We start from the raw sequence: 26,813 nt of genomic DNA on the forward strand, positions 1-26,813 counted from the left end.
CAAAGCACTCAATTTTAGGATTTCCTCTTCCACCAAATCCTACTTTAACGCCTCTCTAACAGCTAAATATTAATCCAAGACAAACAGCGATGTCCTTTTGTTTCTGTTGATTTGTACAATATTAACAAAGCTCAGTAAAGGAAAATTTTAATAACGCTCAACTGCAAGAAGCACTGGAGCCAAATTTTGGTAAATGTCAGAGCAGAAAACACTGCTCTCTATATTCAGATATAACTATTGGCATAAAACAGGGTTATTTTGTAGAAACCTGGCCTAAATTGTACACACCAAATCTGTATAAGGCTAGAAACCAGTCCAGCCTAAGCGTTCCTTATCTGTCACCTAGTGGATTATGGGAAAACCCTAATCTGCCTGCATCCTAAAGACTAAGAGAGGGTAGAACGGGATTTTTCCTGGTTTATTTTTAGTGAATCGTCATGTTGCATTTGGCAGAAGTGCTTACCTGAAGTCTGGGTAATTCTCTATTACAGGCTGCAGATGGTTCTTGATGTCTGATGTGTTTTTCTGTCCAATGATGTTGCTCAAGTCGTCTCCTACATGGTAGAGCCACTCATTATTCGACTTCTGTAAAAGACAAAAAATATCAAAACATTAAAACTGATGGAGTTGCTGCTGACCTTGAACATCCTTTGAATTTTGAATAAAACACATGACTACACAAATAAAGGGGCTGCACAGCAGAGGATTTCCTGTTATGCTGCTCATTGAGAGGAATGTGACCAGCCATCAAAGGCAAATACGCCACTTAAACATACACTTATACTGCTTTTAACATGAACGAAGGATCTGTGGACCAAAGATCAGGTCAGTATTTTGTATTTTGAAGCAAAAGAGGATGCATATTATGTGAAATGAAAATAAAGGACCATTTAGACATCATTCTTTGTTTTTACATTCATCAGGTCCCAAATAGCAAAGAGAAATTACAAATGCATGCCATGAAAGAGTTCAGGTCTTAGGAGGTTAAAAGTGTTTAGATTACTTGGCTAAAAATAATTAGAAACGTTCCACCTGTTCATTAAACCTGTTTAAAATTCAAAGTAGTTTGAAGGTTTACTGAATCATGACATGTACTTAAAAATACCTACAGCAATTAATTTGTATTTTACTTTTTATTTGCTTTTAGTGTTGATAGGGAAGTGATGACTTAATTACCATGTCCTCAAATAGATCACTGAGTTTATTCCACTGATGACGGATCTTGGTCGCGGCCTTCTCGTGTTTCCGATTTTTGCACGAGTAGTTACTCTTCATCAGCTGACCGATGTATTCTATCACCACATGGTAGTGCAGTTTGCTTGCAAACGCCTGTCTCCAGGGTAACAGAGTCACAAACACACATACACACACACAGAAAGAGGGAGTTAGGTGGCGGCATAACAGGATGGACGCAAAAAACGGGAAATGTTAGTTTGGAGGTGATAATGCATCGTGACCACCAGGGTTCAATTCATCTGAACTGACACCTTTTAATCTACCTATTCATTCTTTCCTGTTAGGATTCATGACACTCACAGTTTTTTTTTCTGCTCTTGCAGCATCCGGAGAAAAACAATGGGACAGCAAAATGTATTAACTGGAACTTCCGAGACAATCGATCTAAAATAAACAGGACTTCCCGATTTCATAGTAAGCATTAAAAAAACGTCTAAGTACAATAGATATTAGATGATATTCTGCATCTTTTGTTCCTATTTAAATCACTTAACACCCTACAAATAAAACCATAATTACCATAAAAACTTCTGTTGAAGGTAATTCCCTTCATGGTAACTGTCTAATCAGACTGGGACAAATGCCAGAAAATCCTTAGCCTTAGCAAGGGACTTGACTTTGGCAGGCAACCTGTCTTTATTCCAAGCGGCGGCCTTTCCTGTACTGTAAGTAAAAACATTTGGCTGTTAAGTTTTATAAAGTAGTTGGTCAACTCTGGACTGCCCCTGTTGACTTTTTTCCAGGCCATCTCCTCCTTCTCACCTTGGCTTGTGGTGGCATCATGAGACTGCAGTGCTGGGAAAGCAGCTTTGTCCGGCTGTAGAGTTGATCAAAGTCTTCATCGTTGGTGAGCCATTTCCTTGTCATCATTCTCCTTAAGTAAGACTGGAAAAACAACAAATAACACAGCCATTAAAACACACAATGCCTTTGAGGGTTTACTCACGACAGATTATAAAAAGTCACATTTCAAGTTAACACCTGATTATTCTACTAAATAGGCTAAAAGTAAAAAAACAAACAAACCTCAAACCTCATATTAAAAGGAATATATTGAATGAGAAGCAGTTAATGGAACTACCTCCTCTCAAAGCCTACTTATATGCGTATTTATCTTCATCACAAAATCTAAAGTAATGTGCAATCTAAGGAGCTTGGAAAGAAAAGCGTCTGGACTTCTTTAAGTTGCTTGAAGATGTTTCACCTCTCATCCGAGAAGCTTCTTCTGTTCTAGGGTCAAATGGTGGAGAGTCCCAGATTTAAGCCCTGTGGGAGTGTCCCCCCAAGAGGATGATGGACCCCGTAATGATCCACTAACTAATAACACGAGCCAAGGTGTGGCTCATGTGTAGGTCACAATCAGCCAAGGTTTCGGGTGAGCTCATTGTGAAACCTAACCCCAGCATACCATGTGATTTTCTGAGGGCAGATGGAATCCTCAAAGGACAACGGCCACTCTTTCAAGGATGCCAATGCTCATATTTTGGAAAAAGAGGACAGATGGTTTGAAAGACGAGTAAAAGAGGCCATTTATGTCCACTGTGAGCGACCATCTGGGACTCTCCACCATTTGACCCTAGAACTGAAGAAGCTTCTCGGACGAGAGGTGAAACGTCTTCAAGCAACTTAAACGAGTCCAGATGCTTTTCTTTCCAAGCTCCTTAGACTACGATGACCTGGATGACTGAGAACCTTCACAGACAAAGTAATGTGCAAAAGTCCAAAATTTTGTTTTGAAGGAGCCAGACTAGTATTAAGTATTATTTCTCCACGCTTTCAGAAAGTCTTTTTCTTTGGCCATTATCTGTGTTTTCCCTCATTTTCAGTCCAGTCCTCGAGCCTCTTAACACTGACCTATGAATCATTCAAGCATGAAAAAGAAACCTAACTCAAGGAATGAACCATAGTTGTGGCTACACGTAACAAACAACTTAGAAATGAACACAAAAAGGCAACTGTCTGCACTTTAGTTTTAGTTAAAAAATACCAAAGATAAGTCAACATCTTAAAGAGCATTCACGTATTGTTCAAGAAGTCTGTAAAACTATTCCTGAAGACTTTTTAAAGGCTAACAGTGAGAGTGAGAGTTCAGGCTGTGTTGAAAATAACAGCAATCATACCAGATATTGACTTCCAAGCTGATTAGAATGGTACAACTGTAGAACTGAACAGCATGTAAGCCAAACATCTGGATTTAGCTTATATCATACTTCCTTGTATCTTTGAATGTTTCAAGAAAGTTACTTCTCACTTTAAAGACATAACATCTGGAGAAAGATTTTAGGAAAGTACTCTTACGCTTACTTAGGGGGTCATTCTGCATGAGTTTGTGTCTTTGAATATACTAAAACTTTCCACAATACCAAACGTTTTTGGTCTAAACACTCATAGCATCTAGTATAGTTGTGAATAATAAGTATGCAGTTGGTTAGATTTGGTAGGAGATGTTTGATTCATGCATGGTGTCAGCAAACGCAGCATGAACATTCACCCCTTTCTTAGGGGTTAGTCAGAGGCCGGTTATAAGAAGCAGCTGTGGCCTCCTCCTGGTCCCTGGCAATGTGCACTCATTCCTGTTATTCACAGGCTGTCTTTAAGTATTATAGATTGGATTCATTTCCCCTGGCAATTGTTTAAGCTGTGTGACTGTTAAAGGGTGGTTCTTTCTGTTGTTCCAGGACTACACACTGCTGCTGTCTTCCTTTAGCCTTGTTGTTGCTTTGTTGCTGTCGTGTTGGCTGGTATTGAACCTTGTTCTTTTAACTAATGTTTGTTAATAAAGTGTCTTAATTAATGGTTCGGCATTGCCAGCCCTGCTGCTTAAGTTGCTGTTTTCTTTTCTGCAGGTGTATATTTGTAGTTTTGTCTAAACTTTGTTCTATGAAATTGATTTGCCACGCCTCTGCTCGTTAGTAATGAGCCTGTGTGCCCACAACGTTTGCACTGGTTACTGTAATCTCTCCTGGGGTGTAACTCCCTCCCCAGGTGGTGCTGTCTGCACCATTTAGTTACCGGTTTTCCTCCTTCTTGCAGCCACAGATACACTTTGCTAAATAACTAGCATTTAGCAAAGTGTGAACTAGCTGATAAGTTACCATCTTCATCCTTTTGTCCAAATATTGGTGCAACTTGGCGTGTTGTCTGCTGCTCTGTTTGGCCCTTTTTTTTTTCTTCTTCTGTGAATTTTCCCTAAGTGCTCTTGGCTATTACTGCAAGAAAGGAGGAATCCCCTTTTTGTGAGCTATTCTACTAAGTCCTGATGTACTTAATAGAGGAGATTCTGGGCTTTTTGTTGATATCTCATGTGTTTGGGTGGCCTGTTTTACTGTAGCTCCAAAGAGGAAGGAAATAACAAAAAAAGTTAAATGGGAAGATTCCCTTTTCCTCAGTTTTATATCCTGTACAACATATGATTCACTAGATTGCCGTACCTTGACATCTTCTTTAAACTGATCCTCCAGGTCTCGCATAAGCTTGTCAATCAAACTATCTACCGCTTTTTGAAAGCCGTTCACCCCATCTTTACAGGTTTCTTTGTACTCCTCCATGTGTTTCCTGCAGGAGAAAACAACAACAAATAAAAAAACTTGATCATCATGAGGTTGCATGGTGATAATATTGCCACATTTTCAATCAGAACTGCACTGGTGAGTCTGGTGAAGCACATCTCATTTACTTACATTAATTTTAAGTAATTACTTGAGTATGTTGCATGTTTATTTCTGTCTTATACTACCTACAAGTTACACGTGTTTTCAAAATTACAGTTTTTTAATCAATTTTTCCAGACTTTTTGTTTTTTAATGAAGCACTTTGGGGCAAACCGTGAGATATATTTCTCTTCACACTTCACATCTCAATTCATTTAAATAACTCGCATGTTTTTACAGGGTAGGGTTGGTGTAATTTTATTTATATTTTGTTTTTTATTTTTCCCATTCCCTGTTTAATACTCTGCAAGAGTTGGTGTGTCCTGAGAGGGTTATCTACAGAGTTGCTACCCCCTCAGCTTCCTAACAGATGTACCTGTAAGTGTGAACATCCCAGGTGACGTCATTCTTTGGATTTACAAGATTTCCAGAAAACTATGACCTCGATTTCGACCTCAGTGAGATTTAAACTCATCTGATGGATCTAAGGCATCAGCACGGTGACGACAATCATGGTTACAATGATGATAATGATGTGAAAGCCCAGGGAGCCATTGTGTGATCAGGCTTTGGTTCTACCGTCTGTGTTTTTTTGGGGCGGTTTTTGCCATTCATCCTAACCTCCTCTTTTTACAGACTCTATATATCACCAGGATCTGAATTCTCAGACTGAATTCTCTGCAGAATGAGGACACCTCTGCCAATATGACGTTTGCTTTTATTTCAGTAACATGTTGAATGTGGTCCTATCAGGTCTTTTTATCACTGCTATTCACTGTTGTTTTAGCCTGTTTAGGCATTTTGATTAAGCCATCTCCTAAACTTCCTGCAGAAAACTCAATACAGTGGAGCTGAATTATTATTATTATTTTTTTTTAATTAACTTTATCAAAGGCAGACACGGTGTGTCTTTTCCCTTAATGTGTCTCCAGTTCCCTGCATATTTCTAGACTTCCTTGTGTTTTCCCTGGCACTACAGGCAGGAAAAGTGTGTGTACTGAATCAAGCCTTCAAACAGGAATACTGAAGGGCTTTCCTAGTTTAAACATAACAAAAGGTCTGATGAGATTTCCCAGACAGACTTTAGCACTACATCTATTTCTCTTCCCAGTCCTTCCATGTACATATATGGAAAGAAACAGGCGGTGACAGGAGAAACATGAACACAGCAGGATCAGTAACAAAAGAGATAGCAGTAATTAAATCAAGCAAAGCCCAGCTAACCAAAATGATAGCAAAAACTAAACTAAGCATGAAAATACGACCTGAACAGATAGCCAATCTGTCCAGGGTATACCCCACATCGTGCCCTATGGAAGCTAGGATAGGCTCTAGGTTTAACCTGCAGCTACGCCTGCAGCTATAAATATAAAGTGTTAGAACCTTGATTAAATATCCCTGCAGAAACTGAGCTAACCAGCACAGCGAGTGACAGAAGTAGCTGGTGTGCCCGCAGTACTTTCTCTTTCTCCCGATTATACCACAGCAGCGTTTCACATTCAGAGCCCTGCTTCTCTGAAATCACGTGGATCTCTTTTTGCTCTGGCATATAAAAGCCTCTGCTGTCCCATCCAAAGAACTCCCACACTTGTGAGACTCAGCAGTCGTGGCACACAACAGAATTACTGTCCCGGCAGATATATGTCAGAGCTGAATATCTGCGAGATGACTCATCCAAGCAAAAGACAACCATGAACTTCTGCTCAAGTCTGCACATTCGATTTTTTTGATTCATTTCAAAAAACTTGAATAAAGAGAAAGACAGAATAGATTCTCTGTTATAAACATTAAACTGCTTTGTTACAATGAACAATACACATATTGTTTTCAGAGGATGGGTAATACATATTCAGAACCTACTGGCAGTCATGTTCGTCACACTTTTGGTTTTCTTGAGATAAATTGTAATGCTTTTTCTGACTTTAGGTAATATACCTTTCATTCTCTTTGATTTTGCATGCTTTTTTTTTTAATCAAAAAATCGGGACTAAATAGCACCCTGGTGCCTTTTTTTTAAATTAAAATTGCTCATAAATCCATCCTGTCTCTAAATCCACACGAGATGAATGAGCTGACAGATTTATTGGGGGGAAAAATGTGGCGTGAACCCTCTAGATAACCGTGTCACGACATGCTAAATCTGGCAGGGCATTCGTGGATGTTTTCAGGAAGTCACGTGACTTACTTTAAAGAAGTAAAGCTGTTAATGTATGTAATGCGATACTCTGTCCACAAAGGCTGGTGAGAGGTGCAATGCTGGCTGAACGCTTTTTCAAACCTGCAGAGGAAAGAAGAAGCTTCAGTCAAAAGATGAGGCGGACAGAGTTAAACAAGCCAGATAAATAACAGGGGTTTAAAAATAATAACATTTTGTGACATTTTGTTGTAAAGCAAAGTTACAGACTTTATAGGAAACAGAAACCCTCCAAGGGGGATGGAAAGATAACAGGAAAAAGTGATGTTTAAAATAATGAATGCATAAGAAGTGTTGTTAAAATGTGCAAAAGTGCAAAGAAAGGTTATTTATTAATCATAAATACACTAGGGGGATTTGCAGAAAGGCTGAAAAGTCATAGCTGCACGATGCAGAAAGTTTTCCATCAGCTTCGCAGCTCCAAGTAAATAAAAGGTCTTTTCTGTTTCAGCATGACAGCGCTTGTGTTTTGTGTGGGAGTCTTGTTATTTCCTTTTCACTGATTAATTCTGGTGTATAATCCTTTATTTTGATTATGTTTTGTTTCTTTTCTGTTATATTTTGGGTAGAATGTCTGCAGGGGAAGATGGAGGAGGGAGATTGCTTATACACACTGTGTGGGATGGGGACAAACACATGATCCTCAGAGGATTGTCTGACCAATCGAGGGGAATATTCTTGTATTGCTTAACATAACATAACATAACATAACATAACATTACTGTCTGATCACTGCAAAAAGGTCAGCGTCCTGATTTTTCATTTGTTTGCTTTTTTAGGTGGATGCTTTCCTCTTCCTCATCTCAGTTCTTTATCACAAGTTATTTTAATCCAGTTGTTTTTGCTGTTCTCTTGTTGTGGCCATAATACCTTTGATCCCACCCTCGCCATGTGTACAGTGGGGGAAATAAATGGTTGATCCCTCGCTGAATTTGGAACTTTGTTCACTTCCAAAGAAAGGAAGAGTTTTGAATTTTCATGGTACTTTTCATTTTAATGAGAAGAGTCAGAAAAGCGACCAAAGTGATTGAAAATGCCACCACTGATCAAAGACATGGATTTAAACAACATCTGCACTACATGTCATGGTAATCAGACAGAAGATGGATAGATAGATGTGCTGTCTCTGTGTTGCCATACCCATTTGGGAACTGTTTCAACTCCTTGAGGCAGGAAGAAACCACTTTCTTTTCCAGCTGAGCATCAAGTTTGATGGAGTTTAAAACAAATGATTTCACGCTCTGTTGAGGAAAAAAACAGAGCTGGTACACAGTGTAAGGAAACAGAAGTTATGTGCTGCCACCCTATGGTGAAAACACTACATTGCAACTTGGAGGATTAAAAAAGAAGATCTGTTGGCAGAGAAATCTTCACTAATTTAAATAAATAAATGTGAGATTTTATCTGTATCTGATGGGTTTGATGTGTTTAGCATGTACCCATTATGTGCATTATGTGATATTTCAATAAGTACCGTTAGGATGTCAATGGGAAATGAAGAAATGGGGAAGTTGTCCTCCTTTTTAGGAGCTTTGCCATCCTTCCACACCTCTTCATTTTCAAGTTCAATGACTCTGCCCTGTATCATTCTCAGTTCCTCCTGCAGGAAGAGCCAAGCAGAGTGGAAGTCAGCATTAAAGTGCAAGCAAAACAGCTGTTTCAGCAACTCGTGGCAACATCTCTTCTGAGAACTATATCAGAAATGAAACCATTAGTCAAACATTTGCTGGGTGTAACCACTCAAAACTGATGCTTTGAGTATTTTCTTTTCTTCTATGCAAGTACAGTGAATATCTTTGTGTTTTTCACTAGTAAAAAAACAACAACTGTTAAATACAATAAGCAAGGAATATGTTTTTTCAGTAACATAAAAATCAATCAAGAAAATAACAAGCACTGGTAAAAAACCGTACACTGATAATGTGCTCAGTTATCTGTGATCTTGTTTTATTACCATGTCAATGGGTTTGACGCACTTTGAGAAAATAAATCAAAGGCTTTCGTTGTACTATTTTGTATACTCATGTTTTGGTTATGTGACTAAGTTGTGATCGAGGCAACTTGGTTAATGATTTTAAACAATCTGTTGAAGAAACTGCCTGATTCCTACCAAGGTTTTATTGTTTTATGTGTCTTTAACTGGAAGTTTAACAGTACTGTGCATCAGACTGTGAACTGAAAACTTGCAACTACATCACAGATGATTGACATCTTCACTGTGTAGATGGGTTAATTATCAGAGGATATGCTTTCTCCAATACTCCTGAAACAGAGCTGCAGACTGAGGTCTTTATTCTCTGGGAGGTTGTTACCATGAGTGTTAGTGACCTCTGTCACATTAAAAAGTCACCTGACCTGATGTTATTCTGAAGGCAAGATTGTAGCTGGTTCAACATCAGTGTGCTCAAACTGTAAATGTGTTTTATGGCATGAATGTTAAAGCAATAAAACCAAACAAACCTCTGGCCTGTAGTGACTGACATCATGTAACCAAGTTAATCACTAAACTTCTAATCTGATTGAATGTTGGAGGTTTACTGCAACTTATCCCACCATTACTGAGAGGCTATCTGGCATGTAGACAGATTGATAGTACTCTGTTACATTTCTTCAAAACAATCTCTCTTTAAATATTTAGACTTTTAATGCATATTCCCCCAAATTATTCAATTTTAGAAGAAAACAACAGCAGAAAATACCTAGCGACAGACACCTTTTGTTCCTTCACATGTGCAAGCCATTTAGCAAAAACTGCATTTCTATAAATAACCACTTGATGGCCACTTAGCTCCTGTGACATCACACACTGGTTTGTGAGTGTGATGGATTTTATGTGGGGGTTTTTTCAGTGTACTATCTTGCTGAATGTATATGCTAGCACTAATTAGGTATCTATATCTACATAATTGATAATTTGGTATCTGAGTCTGTGTGTACGGGCTCACTATGCTAACCCAGCTAGCTAGCATTTGTTTTCAGCCTAACCTCTCTTTCCATGGTTTCCATTCATCCACCAATCCATCCATCTATCCACACTTCCACCCTAACCCTTCAGAAGTTCTACCCAGGTCATAAAAGCCAAGACAGCTAAAGCAAACACAAATGGTAATCCACAAACCAATGAATCAATTATACATAATTGATTCATGTCAAGTCAGCTCAGTTTAGGTCATGAAAGTCACAAAACCAGTTAGCAGATCTTTTAACGTGACATTATTCTTAAAGTGAGGCATAATAAAGACATATAGTAATGAAGTGTGTGCTTCATAATATCTCAATGGTCTTTTAATTCAACTCATTCTCATAATTACACAAAGAATAACAATATGAAAGACTAAAATTTCATCTATGGATGAAATTCCAACAAGAAACACATTTAAAAGTCTGTGTGTTGTGAGTTCAGTGTGAGCGCCTCACCTGCATTCTCCTGCAGTACTTCTCTTTCACTTGTTTCAGGAAGTTCTCCTCAAGCTGCAGATCAGTGCTTTCATCTTGGATGTCTGGCTGCAGAGACAGACTTCCCATGATCCTCTCACTGTTGGAGTGAAACAAGATGCAGTTCACAACATTTTGTGGTACTAAGATCGGCCAAAATACATTTTCCTACCTGTGATGTTGAAAATAAAACGTTTAAAAAATCCAATTAAATACATTCAGTAGTCCTTTGCACACTGCAATGCAATATTGAATGAGTGTATTTGCTTTATGAAAACCATGTTACATTATGGTCTGTGTGCGATATGCTTTATGAAGAGGATCCTATTTTACATAATCTGTGAAAAATGTGGTCGTGACCTGATTTTATTTTTCCCATTTTGGCCTTGAGAGTGTTGTGCTTCTTTTTTATCAGATCAGCTGTTTATTTTTGGTCTCCCAAATGTTGTTCTGAGCACAGGTTTATTTTATGTTTCCCATGCCCTGATTCAACAAATAATGTCAGCACTGCCTACCTCACTCACGCTCGCAGTCCTGCTTTTGTGTTGGGTATTATTAAAACGGCTGTCTGCACCATGTGTGAACACATTTTTATGTGGACAGTGAAGATGTGGTTTTAGGTGCCTTCCCCCTGTAAATCTGAGATGATAAAAAAGCTGCAGGAGGACATGCAGACATACTTTTCCCTTTTATAATGTTTGCATAACACATCACGCCTTCAAAGAATCCGACTGAGGAGTTTATTGCATATCATCTGTCTCTGTTTGCTGTATGCAATCATTACAAAGGCTATCTGAATTCAATTTAAATCACAAAATACATTTTCTGTATTCTATGTATATTCCAAAAAACACCTGAATTCACTTATTCTCTTCACCATACTAACGTAATGATGGGAGATTCATAAAAAACTATAAAGAATAGCCTAAATCACAGCAGCAGAGGCAGAGTTACTGAAATATGGAGACTTGTAGAGCTGAGCTTTTCTGACCTTCACTGCCCAACGAACACCCACAGCTTTCAGATGCAACACCACAAGTTTTTCACAGTTTTCTAGGTTTCAAACCTGAGGAAACACAATGCTGGTGATTTTTATTTAACTGGCTGCAATCATCAAATAAAAAAGCATTTTAATATGTAACATATTTTTAAAAAAAGCTCTTTTCATTTGTGGTAGGATGGGTTGTGCACTTACTGGATATGTCACGGTCCTGGGTCGATGCCCCAGTGTTTTGTGTATTTTGAATTGTCATGTCATGCCATGAACTCCCAGTTTAGGTCAGTCGTCCTAGTTTGAGTTTTAATTTTATTTGTAGTGCTCGTGTATTGTGTTTTTCAGTTTGTTTTGCAAATAAAAACTGCTGCCTTTAAGTTAAAAATACCACCTGAGAGTCCTGCGTTTGGGTCCAATCACTGCCTGCCACACAGAGAACCATGACAGGAAATGTGCCCATCATCTGACCACTTTTAATGCTTGTCCTTTTTCGACAACAGATCTAGAGCTTTATTGAAACAATGACTTTAAGGTTTTTTTTTAAATTTAATAATAAAAAGAAAACATAGTTTTAAATAAATCTATATAGCATTATTATCACTTTGGCCTATCAATTGGCCTTAAAGGAGAGGTCAGAGGTCAAATGTGACATGATATTTAAAATCTTTATACATTATTTTCAATATGTTGACAATACATATACATGTGAGATATACATGAGAAATTTTAAGGCTCTTTGTCAATTTTCCACCAATAAATCATTAACTTGACTTTGAAAGTGGATGTATGCCAAATTTTAATGGATCGCTAACATGATCACAGTAAGTAAGTAAGTACAGTAAGAATGACACACAAATGCTACCAAAATAAAATCTTCTTGGCAGAGTACGGTCTGTCAACAGTGCAATGTGTGACTGGCTAAAATGATGCATAACGATTGTTTATAGGGTACTCAATTTTGTAGCTGCTTTCAACAAACTATGTTTGCAAGGCTAATGACAAATGTCATGTTGGACAAAGACGACTGAACGCTTTTGAAGCTGTACAGCATCAGAGTTAGAAATTACATTACAAAACTACATTACAATAAGTAACTGCATGCCAGTTTTTGTGATCACACCACAATAAATAGAAAATACTGTTTAACATCATTCTAAAAAGTGAAATATAATGCACAAGAGTTCATTTCAATTTTGTCTCCATCTATTTATGTACTGTTTTGGCTGAATAGGAAATTCCTTTGAGAGGTGTCCTTGAGGAAAAACAACAGCCCTATTTGAACAATCTACCCACTCACCTCTTGTACTTGTTGATGATCCAGTCCAGCAGACCATAGAAATCCTTCAGCTCCGTCACCTGCTGCTCCAGCTTCTTCAGGTGCTGTGCAACGACTCTGTTATAACCTCTCACATAAGTGCTGAAGACTTTAAAACTGGGTGGGTAGGACCACCGCAGTTCCTGCTTCACATTCTCTAAGTCCTCCACAATGACTTTACCCAACAGACCCAAGTGAACAGCTAACCAGGCGGAGTTCTGCTCTACTCTGTCCAAGTGAACACTCTGCACCTTCACCTGCACACCCGCACTAACCGATTCCCTCCAAGCGTCCATCCAGCTGTCTTTCAGGCCTCCTGGTTCTCTTAATCTCTTCTCTTCCTCCTGGATGACGCGGGCCATTTGGAGCAGCAGCTTCTTGTTTTTGTCGGAGAGAGGGTCGCACACTATGTCGCTGACCTTTTCCCTCATTGTTCCATAGAGGAGGTTGAGGTCTTTTTCCCTTGTGGCCAGCTCCATAGCTGAGCCATCGGAGCACGACTCTGGCTGCTGGTGAAACTCCTGCCGCAGGGCGAGCAGGTTCAGGTGAGCCTCCTCCAGCTCCCCCGTCTCTATCAGTTTGTTGATCTCCATCACTGTGAGCAAGCAGAAGTAATCGTATCACCAAGGGCTTAACAGAGCTCCTGTAATCAGTTATGTCTCATTATCAAACCACAATGGTAGAAATCAGAGTGTAGTGCTGCTCCAGTCAACATAAACGCAGCAAAAAAAGCCAGACTTCAGTAGACTTATTGCAGCTCATTCAGAAACAGTAAATCCAGAACAATTCATCACATCAGGTGTCACATCGTTACACTGGCTTGATGCTGCTTGATGTCAAAGAATTTAATTTTAGATTTACGGTATAATCCTTGTAAAATAGGATTACTGCTCATTTTTACTGGATATCATAGTTAAACAGCAAAAGTTAATAAAGTAAAAGTTCAGAAACATCAAAGATCTTTAATTTTACCCTGTAATGAAACCTACCTGCAGCTTTTGTGGAGATGGTGAGTTGGAATTGGTCTCCTGCTATAGGCTAGCAAAGAAGGCTGTTGCAAATTGCAATTTCAGCTGCTGGTACAGTATCCTGGCACACTTGCATACCAATGAAATTAAATAATGTTGAAATATCTGAATTAATTTTAAATGTCTAAAGTCTTTTTTCTTAAAGTGGAGGCAATGTGTTTTAGAATAAGTAATAATTTTTATTTTAAATTTAGATAATTAATATAAGTGTTTTGTTTATATACTGAAGTAATTTTTAGGTAGTAGTCAGTTATGCTATATAGTAAGCTATGTTTACTAACTAAATATGCCATTACCATAGCTATGCTGTGCTTTGGAGGTAATCCTTGATTCTACACGTTTGATGTGAAAAATTATGACTTTGAAGGTTCTTCGTGAGATTAATGGGTTTTAAGGTTACTGAGAAATTATAAAGAAATGTCTGTGAAGGTTCTCAGTCATCCAGGTCATTGTAGTCTAAGGAGCTTGGAAAGAAAAGCGTCGGGACTTTTTTAAGTTGCTTGAAGACGTTCCACCTCTCATCTGATAAGCTTCTTCAGTTTAAGGGTCAAATGGTGGAGAGTCCCAGATTTAAGCCCTATGGGAGTGTCCCCAAAGAGGGACATGGACCCCTATTGATCCTCTACTTTCACACCTTGGCTTGTGTGATTAAGTAGAGGATCAATAGGGGGTCCATGTCCCTTTCGCTTCATTTTGCCACTCTCTTTTATATTTCTCTTTTTTTCTTTGTCTCTTGTGCCCCTTGCTTCATTTTTCTCTCTTTCCGTTACTTCTTTTCTCTTTGTTTCTTTAAATTACGTCTCTATCTCTCTGTTACCCTATCACCTTGCCTTTTGTGGATGTGCTTAAGGCTCTTCGCCCTTATGTTGCTTTAATTTGTGTTATTTCGCTGCTCTGTTTTGATTTTTATATGACTCTGCTCTTGTTGTAGAAGCCTGATAGACTTTGTTTCAACACATTCTGCTTTCTCCAGACAATCTTTTGTGAGTGATTTTATTTTTTAATTGGATCTAAAAAGCTGAATCTTCAAGTGACACGCAGGACAAGGTTCATCATTTTGGTTTCTGGCAGCAGACACATCTCTGTATTTGTCCTGCTAGACCTCAGTGAAGGGTTCAATACTCTCGACCATAACATTTTACTACAGAATGCCATAGGTATTAAAGATACTGCACTGCAGTCGACTGAATCATGTCTAATAGACTCCAGTTTGTTTATGCAGTCTTCTTCACAAAGGCTAATTATGGAGTTCCACAGGGTTCTGTGCTGGGACTCAATCTGTTATACATCATTCCCAGGCAGTATTGTTATAATATCATTTTCACTCCTATGCAGATGATACCTAACTGTATCTATCCATGAAATCAGATAACACATACCAGATAGTTAAACTGCAGGAGGTTATTAAAGTCATAAAGGCAGGTAAAAGAGACCATCCTGGTTTTCAGGGACGCAAGGAAGTTGATGTTGCTGGTGTTACAGCATTATAATAGTTAACGAGCTTGTCAATCATTTTCATAGAGTCCCTAAATAAGAAAGAGATTATAATTCTCTTAAATCCATCAACTTATTCTTAAGAGTAGAAGATGCCACCATCACTGTTTTTTAACAGCTAAACCAGTGTCCCATTTATGAGACTGGATTTGAAACTGTGTCTACAGATAAACTGACCCTCTGTTATTTACATGACAAAGGAAGCTCTTATCATTGGCTCTGTCTGTTGCGAAAACAAACAGTAAAGAGACAGATCCAGACTACAGCGTGGCATGTATACACAGAAAACATGTTAGGGGACATTCGAGACACGGTGCTATTCTGCCTTTTCACTTGTAGGTGGAAAAATTGTTACAGTCAAAAATGTGCTATATGAAGTCACAGTCAATTTAAACCAACGTGAACATGTAGTGGAGACTGTACCTGACAGTGGTGTGAGGGGGATACTTGGCAGTACGTAGCAATCTTCGATCTCTTCTCTAAGAACCTCCTCCTCCTCTTTCTCCTCCATGTCTTCCTCCACTGAGGCCTCAGAGATGGACTTAGTGGAGACTTTATCAGTATCCTTCTTAGTAACCATTTTCAGACTCCGACGAATGGATGCTCCTCTTTTCATAAAAGAATTACTGAATTTGGAAGTACCAGGATCTAAAAAAGAAAAGTTTGATGATTTCAGGGTGTTTTGTTATCCTCCCTTTTCTACAGGCATAGTTTTAAACTCAGCAGCAAAAAGCCGTAAGTTTATATGCTCCACTATAATGGCAATTTGTAAATGTGCAGATTTTAGGCACTTTGATTTGCTCTTTCACATAGACATATATTATTACCTTTGTACGGACTATAAGACTCATTTTTGGGAAACAGAGCAGTGTGTTTACACCTTACAGTAAAGACTCATATTTACATGTCTAAAGTATAAGGCGCTTACCAGTTCAACTTAGAAGGGTCTGGGTGAAAACCTAGGGGAACTTTGAGCAACAGATAAATTCTAAAGATAACTATTGCTTCACTCACCTCACATGACATCAAGTTGCTGTTTTCCATTGAGGAAAACTTGTATATCTGGTATTCTACTTGGCATAGCTGTCCTTCAATCAAGTATTCTTTGTTTGTACTTTTCTGTTTTATTCCTTGTTCTTTGTATTAGTATTTTTGCACCAACATATATCTTAATGTTACACTTGTAAAAAGAAATAGCAGCTTTACCTGAATACATTACTTCCAACTATAGAACGCTGATCTTTCTAGAGTAGATTATTAGTAGTAAATTTGTAAATACTAAAAAAATATAGGTAGAAGTTTAATATTTTAATATTGCCAGTATGTAGCAACATTGATCTAGTATTAAAGTTAACATTTTACCTGTCTTTGATGGTGTCAGTGGTTTGGATATGCGAAAAGAAGCATCTGCCTCATCATCATCTTTTTTCTGGTTGTTCTTCAGAGGGGTGGCCGGAGAGCCGGCGCTCAGACCTGACAGAGAGGCAAGAAGAGCACATCAGTAGCAGCAGAAGTTTCTCATAAACTGACTCTGGAGTCCTTAGTTTAATAAAACAAAGAAATTTCTCTTTGTGGTGTCACAGGGATATAAACTAAAGGTTATATCCATTTATGTGGGTGTTTGTATGTGCATGGCTTTGGCAATGCTATTATGCAATCTGAAGAATGCAAAAAACTGTAAGCTGTGTTAGAAATAAAAGTTCAGAGTGCTAGTGCCTAAAAAGCTGCCTCCTAATGAGTTTCATCATTAGGAGACAGCCTGACCTGATTTCTGATGAGATAATGATTTACAAATAATCACATAACTTGTGCCAAATGTTTTGGGATGGTTGTTCTGTTGCATGACCCGACTTCAGCCAAGTTTTAACTGTTGGGCAGATGGGCTCAGATTACACAGAAGTTCAATGACTGCAAGCTGCCCGGATCATGTGGCTGCAAAACAAGCCCAAATCATAACCCCTCATTCACAAGTGAGAGTTGGTATGAGGTGATTGCACTGACTTGCTGTGTGTGGTTTTTTCCAAATGTGGTCTTGTGCATTGTGACAAAACATCTTTTTTGCAGTTTCTCTGAGAATTGCACGGTCAGACCTTGGGGTGAATTTGCACACACACCTGGACGCTCCAGGACTACACGCCCCCCTGCGAAAACTCTCTTATCTACACAAATAATCTCTTTGAATGTTTAATCAGTTAATTAATGTTAATTCTTCTCCTTCTAAAATGAAGCTTGGACAAACTGCACATCAGCAGCAGCTTTAAAACAAGCTTTTAGTTCACTTTAAAAATAGATGAAAAGGAGGCTTGATGCTCCTCTGAACTCCTGACCTTTGCTAACAGTGAAACATGACAACATGGATCTAAATGAGGCCCGATTCTGCCTCGTCAACAGAAAATTTCTAAGAGGGTGCCATGAAAAGAGAGGCAACTCCTTTCCTGTGAAGCAATGAATTGCTTTTGTCAAATTTCCCAAATTATCTACATTCAAACAGCTTTCCTACTAATTAGTTGATTTGATGGCCAGGACAGGACTTTATTTCTAAAGTCTCACATGTACAAACGGTCAGAAATCACCACAGTGAAGTAAAATTAGACGTTTATTCACAGGGAAAATCACAAGCAAATTCCACGTGTTGCAGGATGAAATTATTATTAAAATGTCAGACCTGAGGGGAAGGATAACTGTAACCATGGCTCAAATTGAGGTAACTTGGAGCTGTGGACAGACCTGTACAGACCTGTAGAGTGGTTTCTTCCACCCTCTTGCACAGACTGAAAAGTTCAGCAGTAACAAATGGGAGTGGGCAATAGCTAAATATGTTTTATCCACAAATCCAGAAAATAACTGAAAACGTGGGATTTTGCTCATTTTATTAAGAATTTATATTTGTATTATTATTATTGTCAGGAAAGGGAGCAGTGTGTTGACATCTTACAGCAAAGCCTCATGTTTCTAAAGTGTGACCTGTTTAAAGTGTCCTCAGGCTAAAGTCAGGAGAACTTTGAGCAAAGCATGAACTCCAAAGGTAATTATTGCCTCACTCACAACACATGACATCAGCATGCTGTTTTCCATTTCTGAAAGCTGGTGTTGTTTGTATTCTACTGAGCATAGCTGCGCTTTAATCAATTATTCTTTGATTGTACTCTTCTGGAGGTACACTATAGTGTAGTATATTCATCGTTGAATCATGATGTTTTTGGTTTATATGCTAAATGACATTTCACACACATCTAATCAGATAAAAGTAATTTATCTACCTGATACTGAGCCAGACTTTCTTAAAGTGCATCCAGGAAGTATTCACAGTGCTTCACTTGTTCCACATCTTGCCATGTTACAGCCTGATTACAATGGACTCATTCATTTTTCAACTCAAAATTCTACACACAATGCCACCAATGCAGTAAATGAACATCTAGAAAGAAAACACTATCAGTCATGTACTATGTATGTTGACAAAGAACAGAAAAAAGGCCACCAACATCCAGAGAAGAGCTCTGAATATCAAGAAACCTGGAGAACTCTTCCTGAAGGCTACTTAAAGAAATTACAAAACAAACTTTGGCTAAGAGTTCAGGCCAAGCTGGAGAGTAAAAGGTGGCCATGCCATAACAAATACTGATTTTCATGCTCATTAGAATTGATATAAAATATAAATACAAATACTAGCCTCACATACCACATTTTCATATTTTTTGCACAAATTCCAATAAATCTCTGGAGCAATTTTCCACTTTCCTTGGAAAATATAGACTTTTGCACAGTAATGCATGGTCCTGCAGTCCTTCTTTGAGCAAGGAAACATTTTGTTTGACATTTGCTAAGATACTTTGATCAAACGGATATATTTGCGTTTTGGCCCTTTCTGCCCTTTTCCCAGACAACTGCTCCTTCCACCTTTGCATACTCTCTTTAAAATAGCACCCACATCTGAGGGGAATGACTTCACACGATCTTTCTCCTGGGCGCTCATGGGAAAAAATGTAAACAAGCATTAATTAATAAGAGCTAGGACACAACATTATTTATGTTTTGTGAGAGGACCTTTTTAAGAGAGATAGCGAGGTGTAAATTATCTGTAAGATCCTCTTGGCTCTTCTTTTGACCTTGAGATTCCACCTGTCTGCAAAACCTGCTTCACAGCAGATTTTATTACAGCCATGAGGGTACTCACTGGGTGACGGAGGTGGTGGTGAAGCCGCAGAATCTGACTCATTTGTAGGCGTATCTGATTTGGACGTGACCTTTGATCCCTTGACAGATGACAGAGGACTCTTCTGTGTTGCATGCTGGATGCTCTTTCTAAACGATCGCAGCCTGCCCAACTTTGTGCCGCCATCGGTCGACAACTTCTCATCGCTCTTGATGGACCCGTTGCTCTTGAAGGACGCTCTGTCCTCGCTGGGGCTCTCGGTAGACTTTTCCATCATTTGCGACATCTCATTTCATTTACTACCCAACTGCGAGTGAAAATGTAAAAGAAAAGTTGTAAGGACAAAATGTCTCTCTGTGCAGTGCCTTTGCTCTACAAGTGAGCATGTGTGTGAGTGTTTAATCATTGTGACTGCTGAGAAAATAAATGGGTGGAGGAATTTTGTTGACTAATAACACATGAGCCAGCAGTTTTCATAAGCACCCAAAAGACACTGCAGATTAAAATTAAAACTGCTGTATCTGCAGGTACAGGCTGAACTAAAGAAATTCCCCTGTCTCTCTCTGGCTGTTTTTAAAAAACAACAACAACAACAAAAAACTAAAACCAAGGAGAGGAGTTCAATATTAAAGAAGTCAGTCAATGAACAAAAAATGGTCAGTGACTGTTTTGACAGATGCTACATGTTTGATGTAGCTCTGGACCAATGTACAAAAAATGACATCCAAAAATGTCATTTGGATATTTGCAGAGTCATGAGATAAAGAAAAAAAAACTAAAAACAATCACTTTTTATTCAAGACATTATAATAATAATAATTCTAACTATGTGTTACATGATCATGACTTGACATGTCTTCATAATTTACTAGAAATGACTGCAGCGACTAAAATTCTATAACTTCTGATGTGGATTAAGAAGCAGAGGTCAAACCTCCAACAACTCTTTTACTATATGTGCATATAGATGCCAAAAATATGCTACTTGCTGAATGCATTCACAGTATATATATATAGTGATTTTATTTTATTACATTATATTATTTTATATAATAAAGGTTTGCTACTAACAATGACCGAATGAGGGGGAAAGAAAAGTCAACTTACCTCTGGCCGATTCCTCGGTTAATAAAACTTCCGCTGTTTTTGTGCTTCACTATTTATAGCTTATTCGGTGCTTTCGCTTTCTTAAATTTGCATTGCTGGCATGAAGGCAGACAGGAAATCTTTACCGTCAGCTGTGTCTCTGTAGGAGAAAGTTTTTTAAAAAGCCGGCGGTAAAAGCAGAAGGTGAAGCAGGCGAACTAGCTTCTCTGGGCACAAGGACAAGCCAGAGATCACCTTCCAGTGAGCAGGTTTACGGACTGAAAAAACACACACACAGAGACCTCTTGTTAATGATTAAACGGACATTTAGTCAGCGGGAGTGTCGGTCGCAGCACAAGCTGAAACCACTGACCGACATTTTTTTTTTTACTTTTCCCAACACCCTGATCAGTTTACAGGAAGATTTCCCCCGAACACACACAAAAATCCTACAGCCGCGTTGCCCCCATCAGCTCATGTTTCAAGGTTAAGAGTTTAAACCTTGCAGTGGTGCAACAAGCGCTCATTCTGTACGTAAGAGCGCAGCAACGAAAAAGACTCAGAATTTAAATTGTAGGGGAGACCGGGGATAGTTGTAATGTGGGTCAGTTGTAACACTTCCAATTTCTCCAATCAGGGCTAAGTTTCAAATGATGTGACTCATCCTGTGCATGCCCAACTCAGTTCTATCACATGTGAAAAATCAGCACATTTTGTCAAACACAGACAATTTAACACGAAAAAAAGTAATTTGTGTGCCAAAAAGTAAGTTTTTCTACTTTATTTCAATTTCTAATAGCATTATCTGCTTTGCAGTTAAACTCATCAAACTTAAATTATGTTATTTGTATGTCTATGGGGATATATTCTGTGTAGGTCTTTACACTAGGAGGACCAGGCTTCTACCTTTCTACCTTTAAAACCCGCCACCAGCCAAATGGCTGGTAGGCTTTTAGCTAAGCTTTAGCTTCAGCCAAGTGGAAGCTAAATTGGCTAGTCATTCATATGTATATTAGGTTGTTACCTGGGAATTCTGGAGGGAGGGGAGTGGGGGTGTGTGATTGAGGGCGTGGGGGAGCTGCTAAAAGCTGTGCACAGTCACCAACTTGGAGTGTTTCAGTTTGCCGTCTTAGGGAGGACATTTTTACAAATAATAATAAAAAGTGAGTGAGTACATTCCAACATTTTCAGCAATCACTCACAATCCTGGCACTGCCATGGTATCTGTAGTCTGCATTTACCTTGGCTTGGCTTCCTGATCAATTGTCCACTACCAAAAGGAAGCAAAGCCCTGTGATCACACCCTGTTTTGTTGTAAAGGGTGACAGGGCTTGATCAGTCAATTCAATTCAATTCAATTTTATTTATATAGCGCCAAATCACAACAAAAGTCGCCTCAAGGCGCTTCATAGATACAGAGAAAAACCCAACAATCATATGACCCCCTATGAGCAAGCACTTTGGCGACAGTGGGAAGGAAAAACTCCCTTTTAACAGGAAGAAACCTCCGGCAGAACCAGGCTCAGGGAGGGGCGGCCATCTGCTGCGACCGGTTGGGGTGAGAGAAGGAAGACAGGATAAAGACATGCTGTGGAAGAGAGACAGAGGTTAATAACAGATATGATTCAATGCAGAGAGGTCTATTAATACATAGTGAGTGAGAAAGGTGACTGGAAAGGAAAAACTCAATGCATCATGGGAATCCCCCGGCAGCCTACATCTATTGCAGCATAACAAAGGGAGGATTCAGGGTCACCTGGTCCAGCCCTAACTATATGCTTTAGAAAAAAGGAAAGTTTTAAGCCTAATCTTAAAAGTAGAGATAGTGTCTGTTTCCCGAATCCAAACTGGAAGCTGGTTCCACAGAAGAGGGGCCTGAAAACTGAAGGCTCTCCCTCCCATTCTACTTTTAAATACTCTAGGAACAACAAGTAGGCCTGCAGAGCGAGAGCGGAGCGCTCTAATAGGGTGATATGGTACTACAAGGTCATTAAGATAAGATGGGGCCTGATTATTTAAGACCTTGTATGTGAGGAGCAGGATTTTGAATTCAATTCTGGATTTAACAGGAAGCCAATGAAGGGAAGCCAAAACAGGAGAAATATGCTCTCTCTTTCTAGTCCCTGTCAGGACTCTTGCTGCAGCATTTTGGATTAGCTGAAGGCTTTTCAGTGAGTTTTTTGGACATCCTGATAATAATGAATTACAGTAGTCCAGCCTGGAAGTAATAAATGCATGAACTAGTTTTTCAGCGTCACTCTGAGACAGGATATTTCTAATTTTAGAGATGTTGCGCAAATGGAAGAAAGCAGTCTTACATATTTGTTTAATATGTGCGTTGAAGGACATGTCCTGGTCAAAAATGACTCCAAGGTTCCTCACCGCGTTACTGGAGGCCAAGGTAATGCCATCCAGAGTAAGAATCTGATTAGATACCATATTTCTAAGATTTTCAGGGCCGAGTACAATAACCTCAGTTTTATCTGAATTAAGAAGCAGAAAGTTAGCGGCCATCCAGGTCTTTATGTCTTTAAGACATTCCTGCAGTTTAACTAATTGGTGTGTGTTATCTGGCTTCATGGACAGATAGAGCTGGGTGTCATCTGCATAGCAGTGAAAATGTATGCTATGTCTTCTAATGATACTGCCTAAGGGAAGCATGTATAATGTAAACAGAATTGGTCCTAGCACTGAACCCTGTGGAACTCCATAATTAACCTCAGTGTGTGAAGAGGACTCTCCATTTACATGCACGAATTGGAGTCTATTAGATAGATATGATACAAACCACTGCAGCGCAGTACTTGTAATACCTACAGCATGTTCTAATCGCTCTAATAGGATATTATGGTCGACAGTATCGAACGCTGCACTGAGGTCTAGCAGGACAAGCACAGAGATGAGTCCACTGTCAGAGGCCATAAGAAGATCATTTGTAACCTTCACTAAAGCTGTTTCTGTGCTGTGCTGAGCTCTGAAACCTGACTGAAACTCTTCAAATAAACCATTCCTCTGCAGATGATCTGTTAGCTGTTTGACAACTACTCTTTCAAGGATTTTTGATATGAAAGGAAGGTTGGAGATTGGCCTATAATTAGCTAAGACTGCTGGGTCTAGAGATGGCTTTTTGAGTAAAGGTTTAACTACAGCCAGCTTGAAGGCCTGTGGTACATAGCCGATTATTAGAGATAGGTTGATCATATTTAAGATCGAAGAATTAATTAATGGCAGGACTTCTTTGAGCAGTTTTGTAGGAATGGGGTCTAAAAGACACGTTGATGGTTTGGAGGAAGTAATTATTGAAGTTAACTCAGAAAGATCAATTGGAGAAAAAGAGTCTAACTTAATATCAATGGTACTAAGAGTAGCTGTAGATAATATTACATCTGTGGGATGATTATTGGTAATTTTTTCTCTAATGATAAAAATTTTATTTGTGAAGAAGTTCATGAAGTCATTACTAGTTAACGTTAAAGGGATGGTTGGCTCAAAAGAGCTCTGACTTTTTGTCAGCCTGGCTACAGTGCTGAAGAGAAACCTGGCATCAATGTGATCACACCTTGTTTTGTTGTAAAGGGTGACAGGGCTTGATCAGTCGTCCATTGTGGCATCAATGTGATCACACCTTGTTTTGTTGTAAGGATGACAGGGCTTGATCAGTCGTCCATTGTGGCATCAATGTGATCACACCTTGTTTTGTTGTAAAGGGTGACAGGGCTTGATCAGTCGTCCATTGTGGCATCAATGTGATCACACTTTGTTTTGTTGTAAAGGATGACAGGGCTTGATCAGTCGTCCATTGTGGCATCAATGTGATCACACCTTGTTTTGTTGTAAGGATGACAGGGCTTGATCAGTCGTCCATTGTGGCATCAATGTGATCACACCTTGTTTTGTTGTAAGGATGACAGGGCTTGATCAGTCGTCCATTGTGGCATCAATGTGATCACACCTTGTTTTGTTGTAAGGATGACAGGGCTTGATCAGTCGTCCATTGTGGCATCAATGTGATCACACCTTGTTTTGTTGTAAGGATGACAGGGCTTGATCAGTCGTCCATTGTGGCATCAATGTGATCACACCTTGTTTTGTTGTAAAGGGTGACAGGGCTTGATCAGTCGTCCATTGTGGCATCAATGTGATCACACCCTTTTCCCATCAAAGACTCGGTGCAGTTTCCTGCAGTATATTGCAAGTAAACCGGACAAGTTTGGGATCAAGTTTTGGGTGGCCTGCGACCTAAAATCCAAGTACATTTGCAATGTCTTCCCATATCTTGGCAAGGACCCCAATCGTCCCACTGGGGAGAGACTTTCTGAAAATGTAGTAATGAGGCTGATGGAACCATTCCTAGACAAGGGCAGAAATGTTACCACGGACAATTTCTTCACATCGCTTTCACTTGTGCAAAAACTTCTTGGACGGAAAACCACCATCCTCAGCACAGTCAACAAGATTCGCAGGGAAATTCCTCAATCCACTAGACAGACAGATCGCAGTGAATTCACCACTCAGGTATGTTGCAGGTCTTTTGTGGTTCTATGTTTATGTGTTTCATTGTGTGTAAAAGGGCTATGGAAATAACAATTTATCTTATTTCTTAGGTGTTTTCAACCTCTGCTGCCACGTTGACGGCGTATGCGGCCAAACGGAAGAAGACAGTCTATAGCAGCATGCACAGCGTGGTTCAGACTGATAACACTACCAAAAGGAAGCCAAACACTGTCACCCTTTACAACAAAACAAAGTGTGGCGTGGATGTGATGGACCAGATGGTTCGGGAGTACACTGTCCGCAAAGGAACACGGCGCTGGCCAGTTGCCGTGTTTTATAACATGATTGACATGGCAGCACTGAATGCACATGTGCTGTATCAAGCATGCACCGGGACGAAGGAAAGACGGGTGGACTTCCTGGTGGAGCTTGCAAGAGAGTTGGCTCACTCTCATGTAGCTGCGAAGAAGGCAAGAAAACAACAGTTGCTTCGGACACAACCCTCCACACCGAGCCCTGGAAAAAGAGCCATGTGTCAGGTCAAACACAATTGCAAGAACAATCATGCCACTGTGCGATGTGTTCACTGCAACAGATACACATGTGGTAAATGCAGACTACAGATACCATGGCAGTGCCAGGATTGTGAGTGATTGCTGAAAATGTTGGAATGTACTCACTCACTTTTTATTATTATTTGTAAAAATGTGTACAAATGGTTGGTTTTTTGTACTGTTTTTATCAATAAATCTCAGCAACAAAGGACATACACCCATGTGTGTTGATTTCTCCCTAAGATGGCAAACTGAAACACTCCAAGTTGGTGACTTTTGGAGATTTATTTCCCTGGATGATTGAGAATGCATCAAACTGAAACACTCCAAGTTGGTGACTGTGCACAGCTTTTAGCAGCTCCCCCACCCCCTCAATCACACCCCCCCACTCCCCTCCCTCCAGAATTCCCAGGTAACAACCCAATTTACATATGAATGACTAGCCAATTTAGCTTCCACTTGGCTGAAGCTAAAGCCTAGCTAAAAGCCATTTGGCAACTCTCCGGGTTTTATAGGTAGAAAAGCCAAATGGCTGGGCTCTGGGCCTTCCTAGTGTTTAGAGCTAGTGTTTTAGCCGTTGGCTGTAATGTTAGCTAGTTCATGGCTATAGGAGTCTGGGTCAGTTGTAACAATAATGCAGATGTTACAACTTACCACACTATTACTTTAACTTATATTAAACAAGTTGGGGCAACGACATCAGCAGAGAGAGGTTCACTGGTCGCTTTTGTATATGTGGTTAATGCCATTGGCAACACAATTACTTCACTGTTTGTGTTCCCACACATACATTATGCAGACCACTGTGTCAGAGATGGACCAGTAGGAAGTACTGGTAGTGGAAATAAATCAGGATGGGTGCAAGAAACAGATTTCCTCATCTTTCTGAAGCACTTTGCAAACCACACCAAGGTAAGCCATGATAAAAAGTAAAATGGAATTGCGATGCTGGTGAACAACTACATTTTTTCAGCTTCATTGTTATGTTTAACATTGGTGCAAGAGTTGTAGGTTATAATGCTCACTGAGCCAATGAGGCCAAACTCAAGGAAGACCAATCAAAATTAATGAAATATTCAGTTGCAGAAAATTCCATAATTTGTCTTTTTTGGGGGGTTGGAATATGTTCAAAACCTTGATTTTTGCATTCTGTCACACACACACACAGCTACATAAA

The 26,813-nt window shown here is 39.3% G+C and overlaps 2 protein-coding genes across 4 annotated transcripts in view; one reads left to right on the forward strand and one right to left on the reverse strand.

The window, feature by feature from the left end:
* exoc3l4 (exocyst complex component 3-like 4) overlaps positions 1-20,909 on the reverse strand; it is a 28,497-nt gene extending 7,588 nt beyond the window's left edge. For 2 of the 3 annotated variants that reach the window (XR_014890077.1, XR_014890076.1), the window contains exons 1-13: positions 20,610-20,909; positions 19,524-19,809; positions 16,709-16,819; positions 15,770-15,994; positions 12,807-13,419; positions 10,498-10,615; positions 8,555-8,680; positions 8,221-8,321; positions 7,072-7,164; positions 4,668-4,791; positions 1,999-2,121; positions 1,177-1,329; positions 464-585 (exon numbers count right to left, since the gene is read on the reverse strand). Coding sequence is in view for 1 of the 3 variants with exons in the window: in XM_085258442.1 (XP_085114568.1) it covers positions 464-585; positions 1,177-1,329; positions 1,999-2,121; positions 4,668-4,791; positions 7,072-7,164; positions 8,221-8,321; positions 8,555-8,680; positions 10,498-10,615; positions 12,807-13,419; positions 15,770-15,994; positions 16,709-16,819; positions 19,524-19,788 (2,174 nt within the window). In the remaining 2 variants the exon portion in view is untranslated. The remainder of the gene's footprint in view (positions 1-463; positions 586-1,176; positions 1,330-1,998; positions 2,122-4,667; positions 4,792-7,071; positions 7,165-8,220; positions 8,322-8,554; positions 8,681-10,497; positions 10,616-12,806; positions 13,420-15,769; positions 15,995-16,708; positions 16,820-19,523; positions 19,810-20,609) is intronic. The other variant, XM_085258442.1, reaches the window with a different exon arrangement.
* Positions 20,910-24,774: 3,865 nt separating this feature from the next.
* LOC146551558 (uncharacterized) lies at positions 24,775-25,735 on the forward strand. The gene is made up of 2 exons (XM_085258224.1): positions 24,775-25,103; positions 25,193-25,735. The coding sequence occupies exons 1-2, from the start codon at positions 24,918-24,920 to the stop codon at positions 25,733-25,735; spliced, it is 729 nt and encodes a 242-aa protein (XP_085114350.1). The 5' UTR covers positions 24,775-24,917.
* The last annotated feature ends 1,078 nt before the right edge of the window (positions 25,736-26,813 follow it).

Source organism: Mchenga conophoros, linkage group LG19 (genome assembly GCF_057382185.1).
Source record: "Mchenga conophoros isolate Kocher_MC1m ecotype Shallow Benthic linkage group LG19, M_conophoros_male_GT1.1, whole genome shotgun sequence".
Taxonomy (NCBI): Eukaryota; Metazoa; Chordata; class Actinopteri; order Cichliformes; family Cichlidae; genus Mchenga; species Mchenga conophoros.

Excerpts from the sequence above, each read along its gene's own strand:
- LOC146551558 (XM_085258224.1), top strand. The coding sequence starts at position 24,918 with ATGAGGCTGATGGAACCATTCCTAGACAAGGGCAGAAATGTTACCACG. Across the intron at positions 25,104-25,192 it reads GCAGTGAATTCACCACTCAG|GTGTTTTCAACCTCTGCTGC; the intron begins GTATGTTGCAGG and ends CTTATTTCTTAG.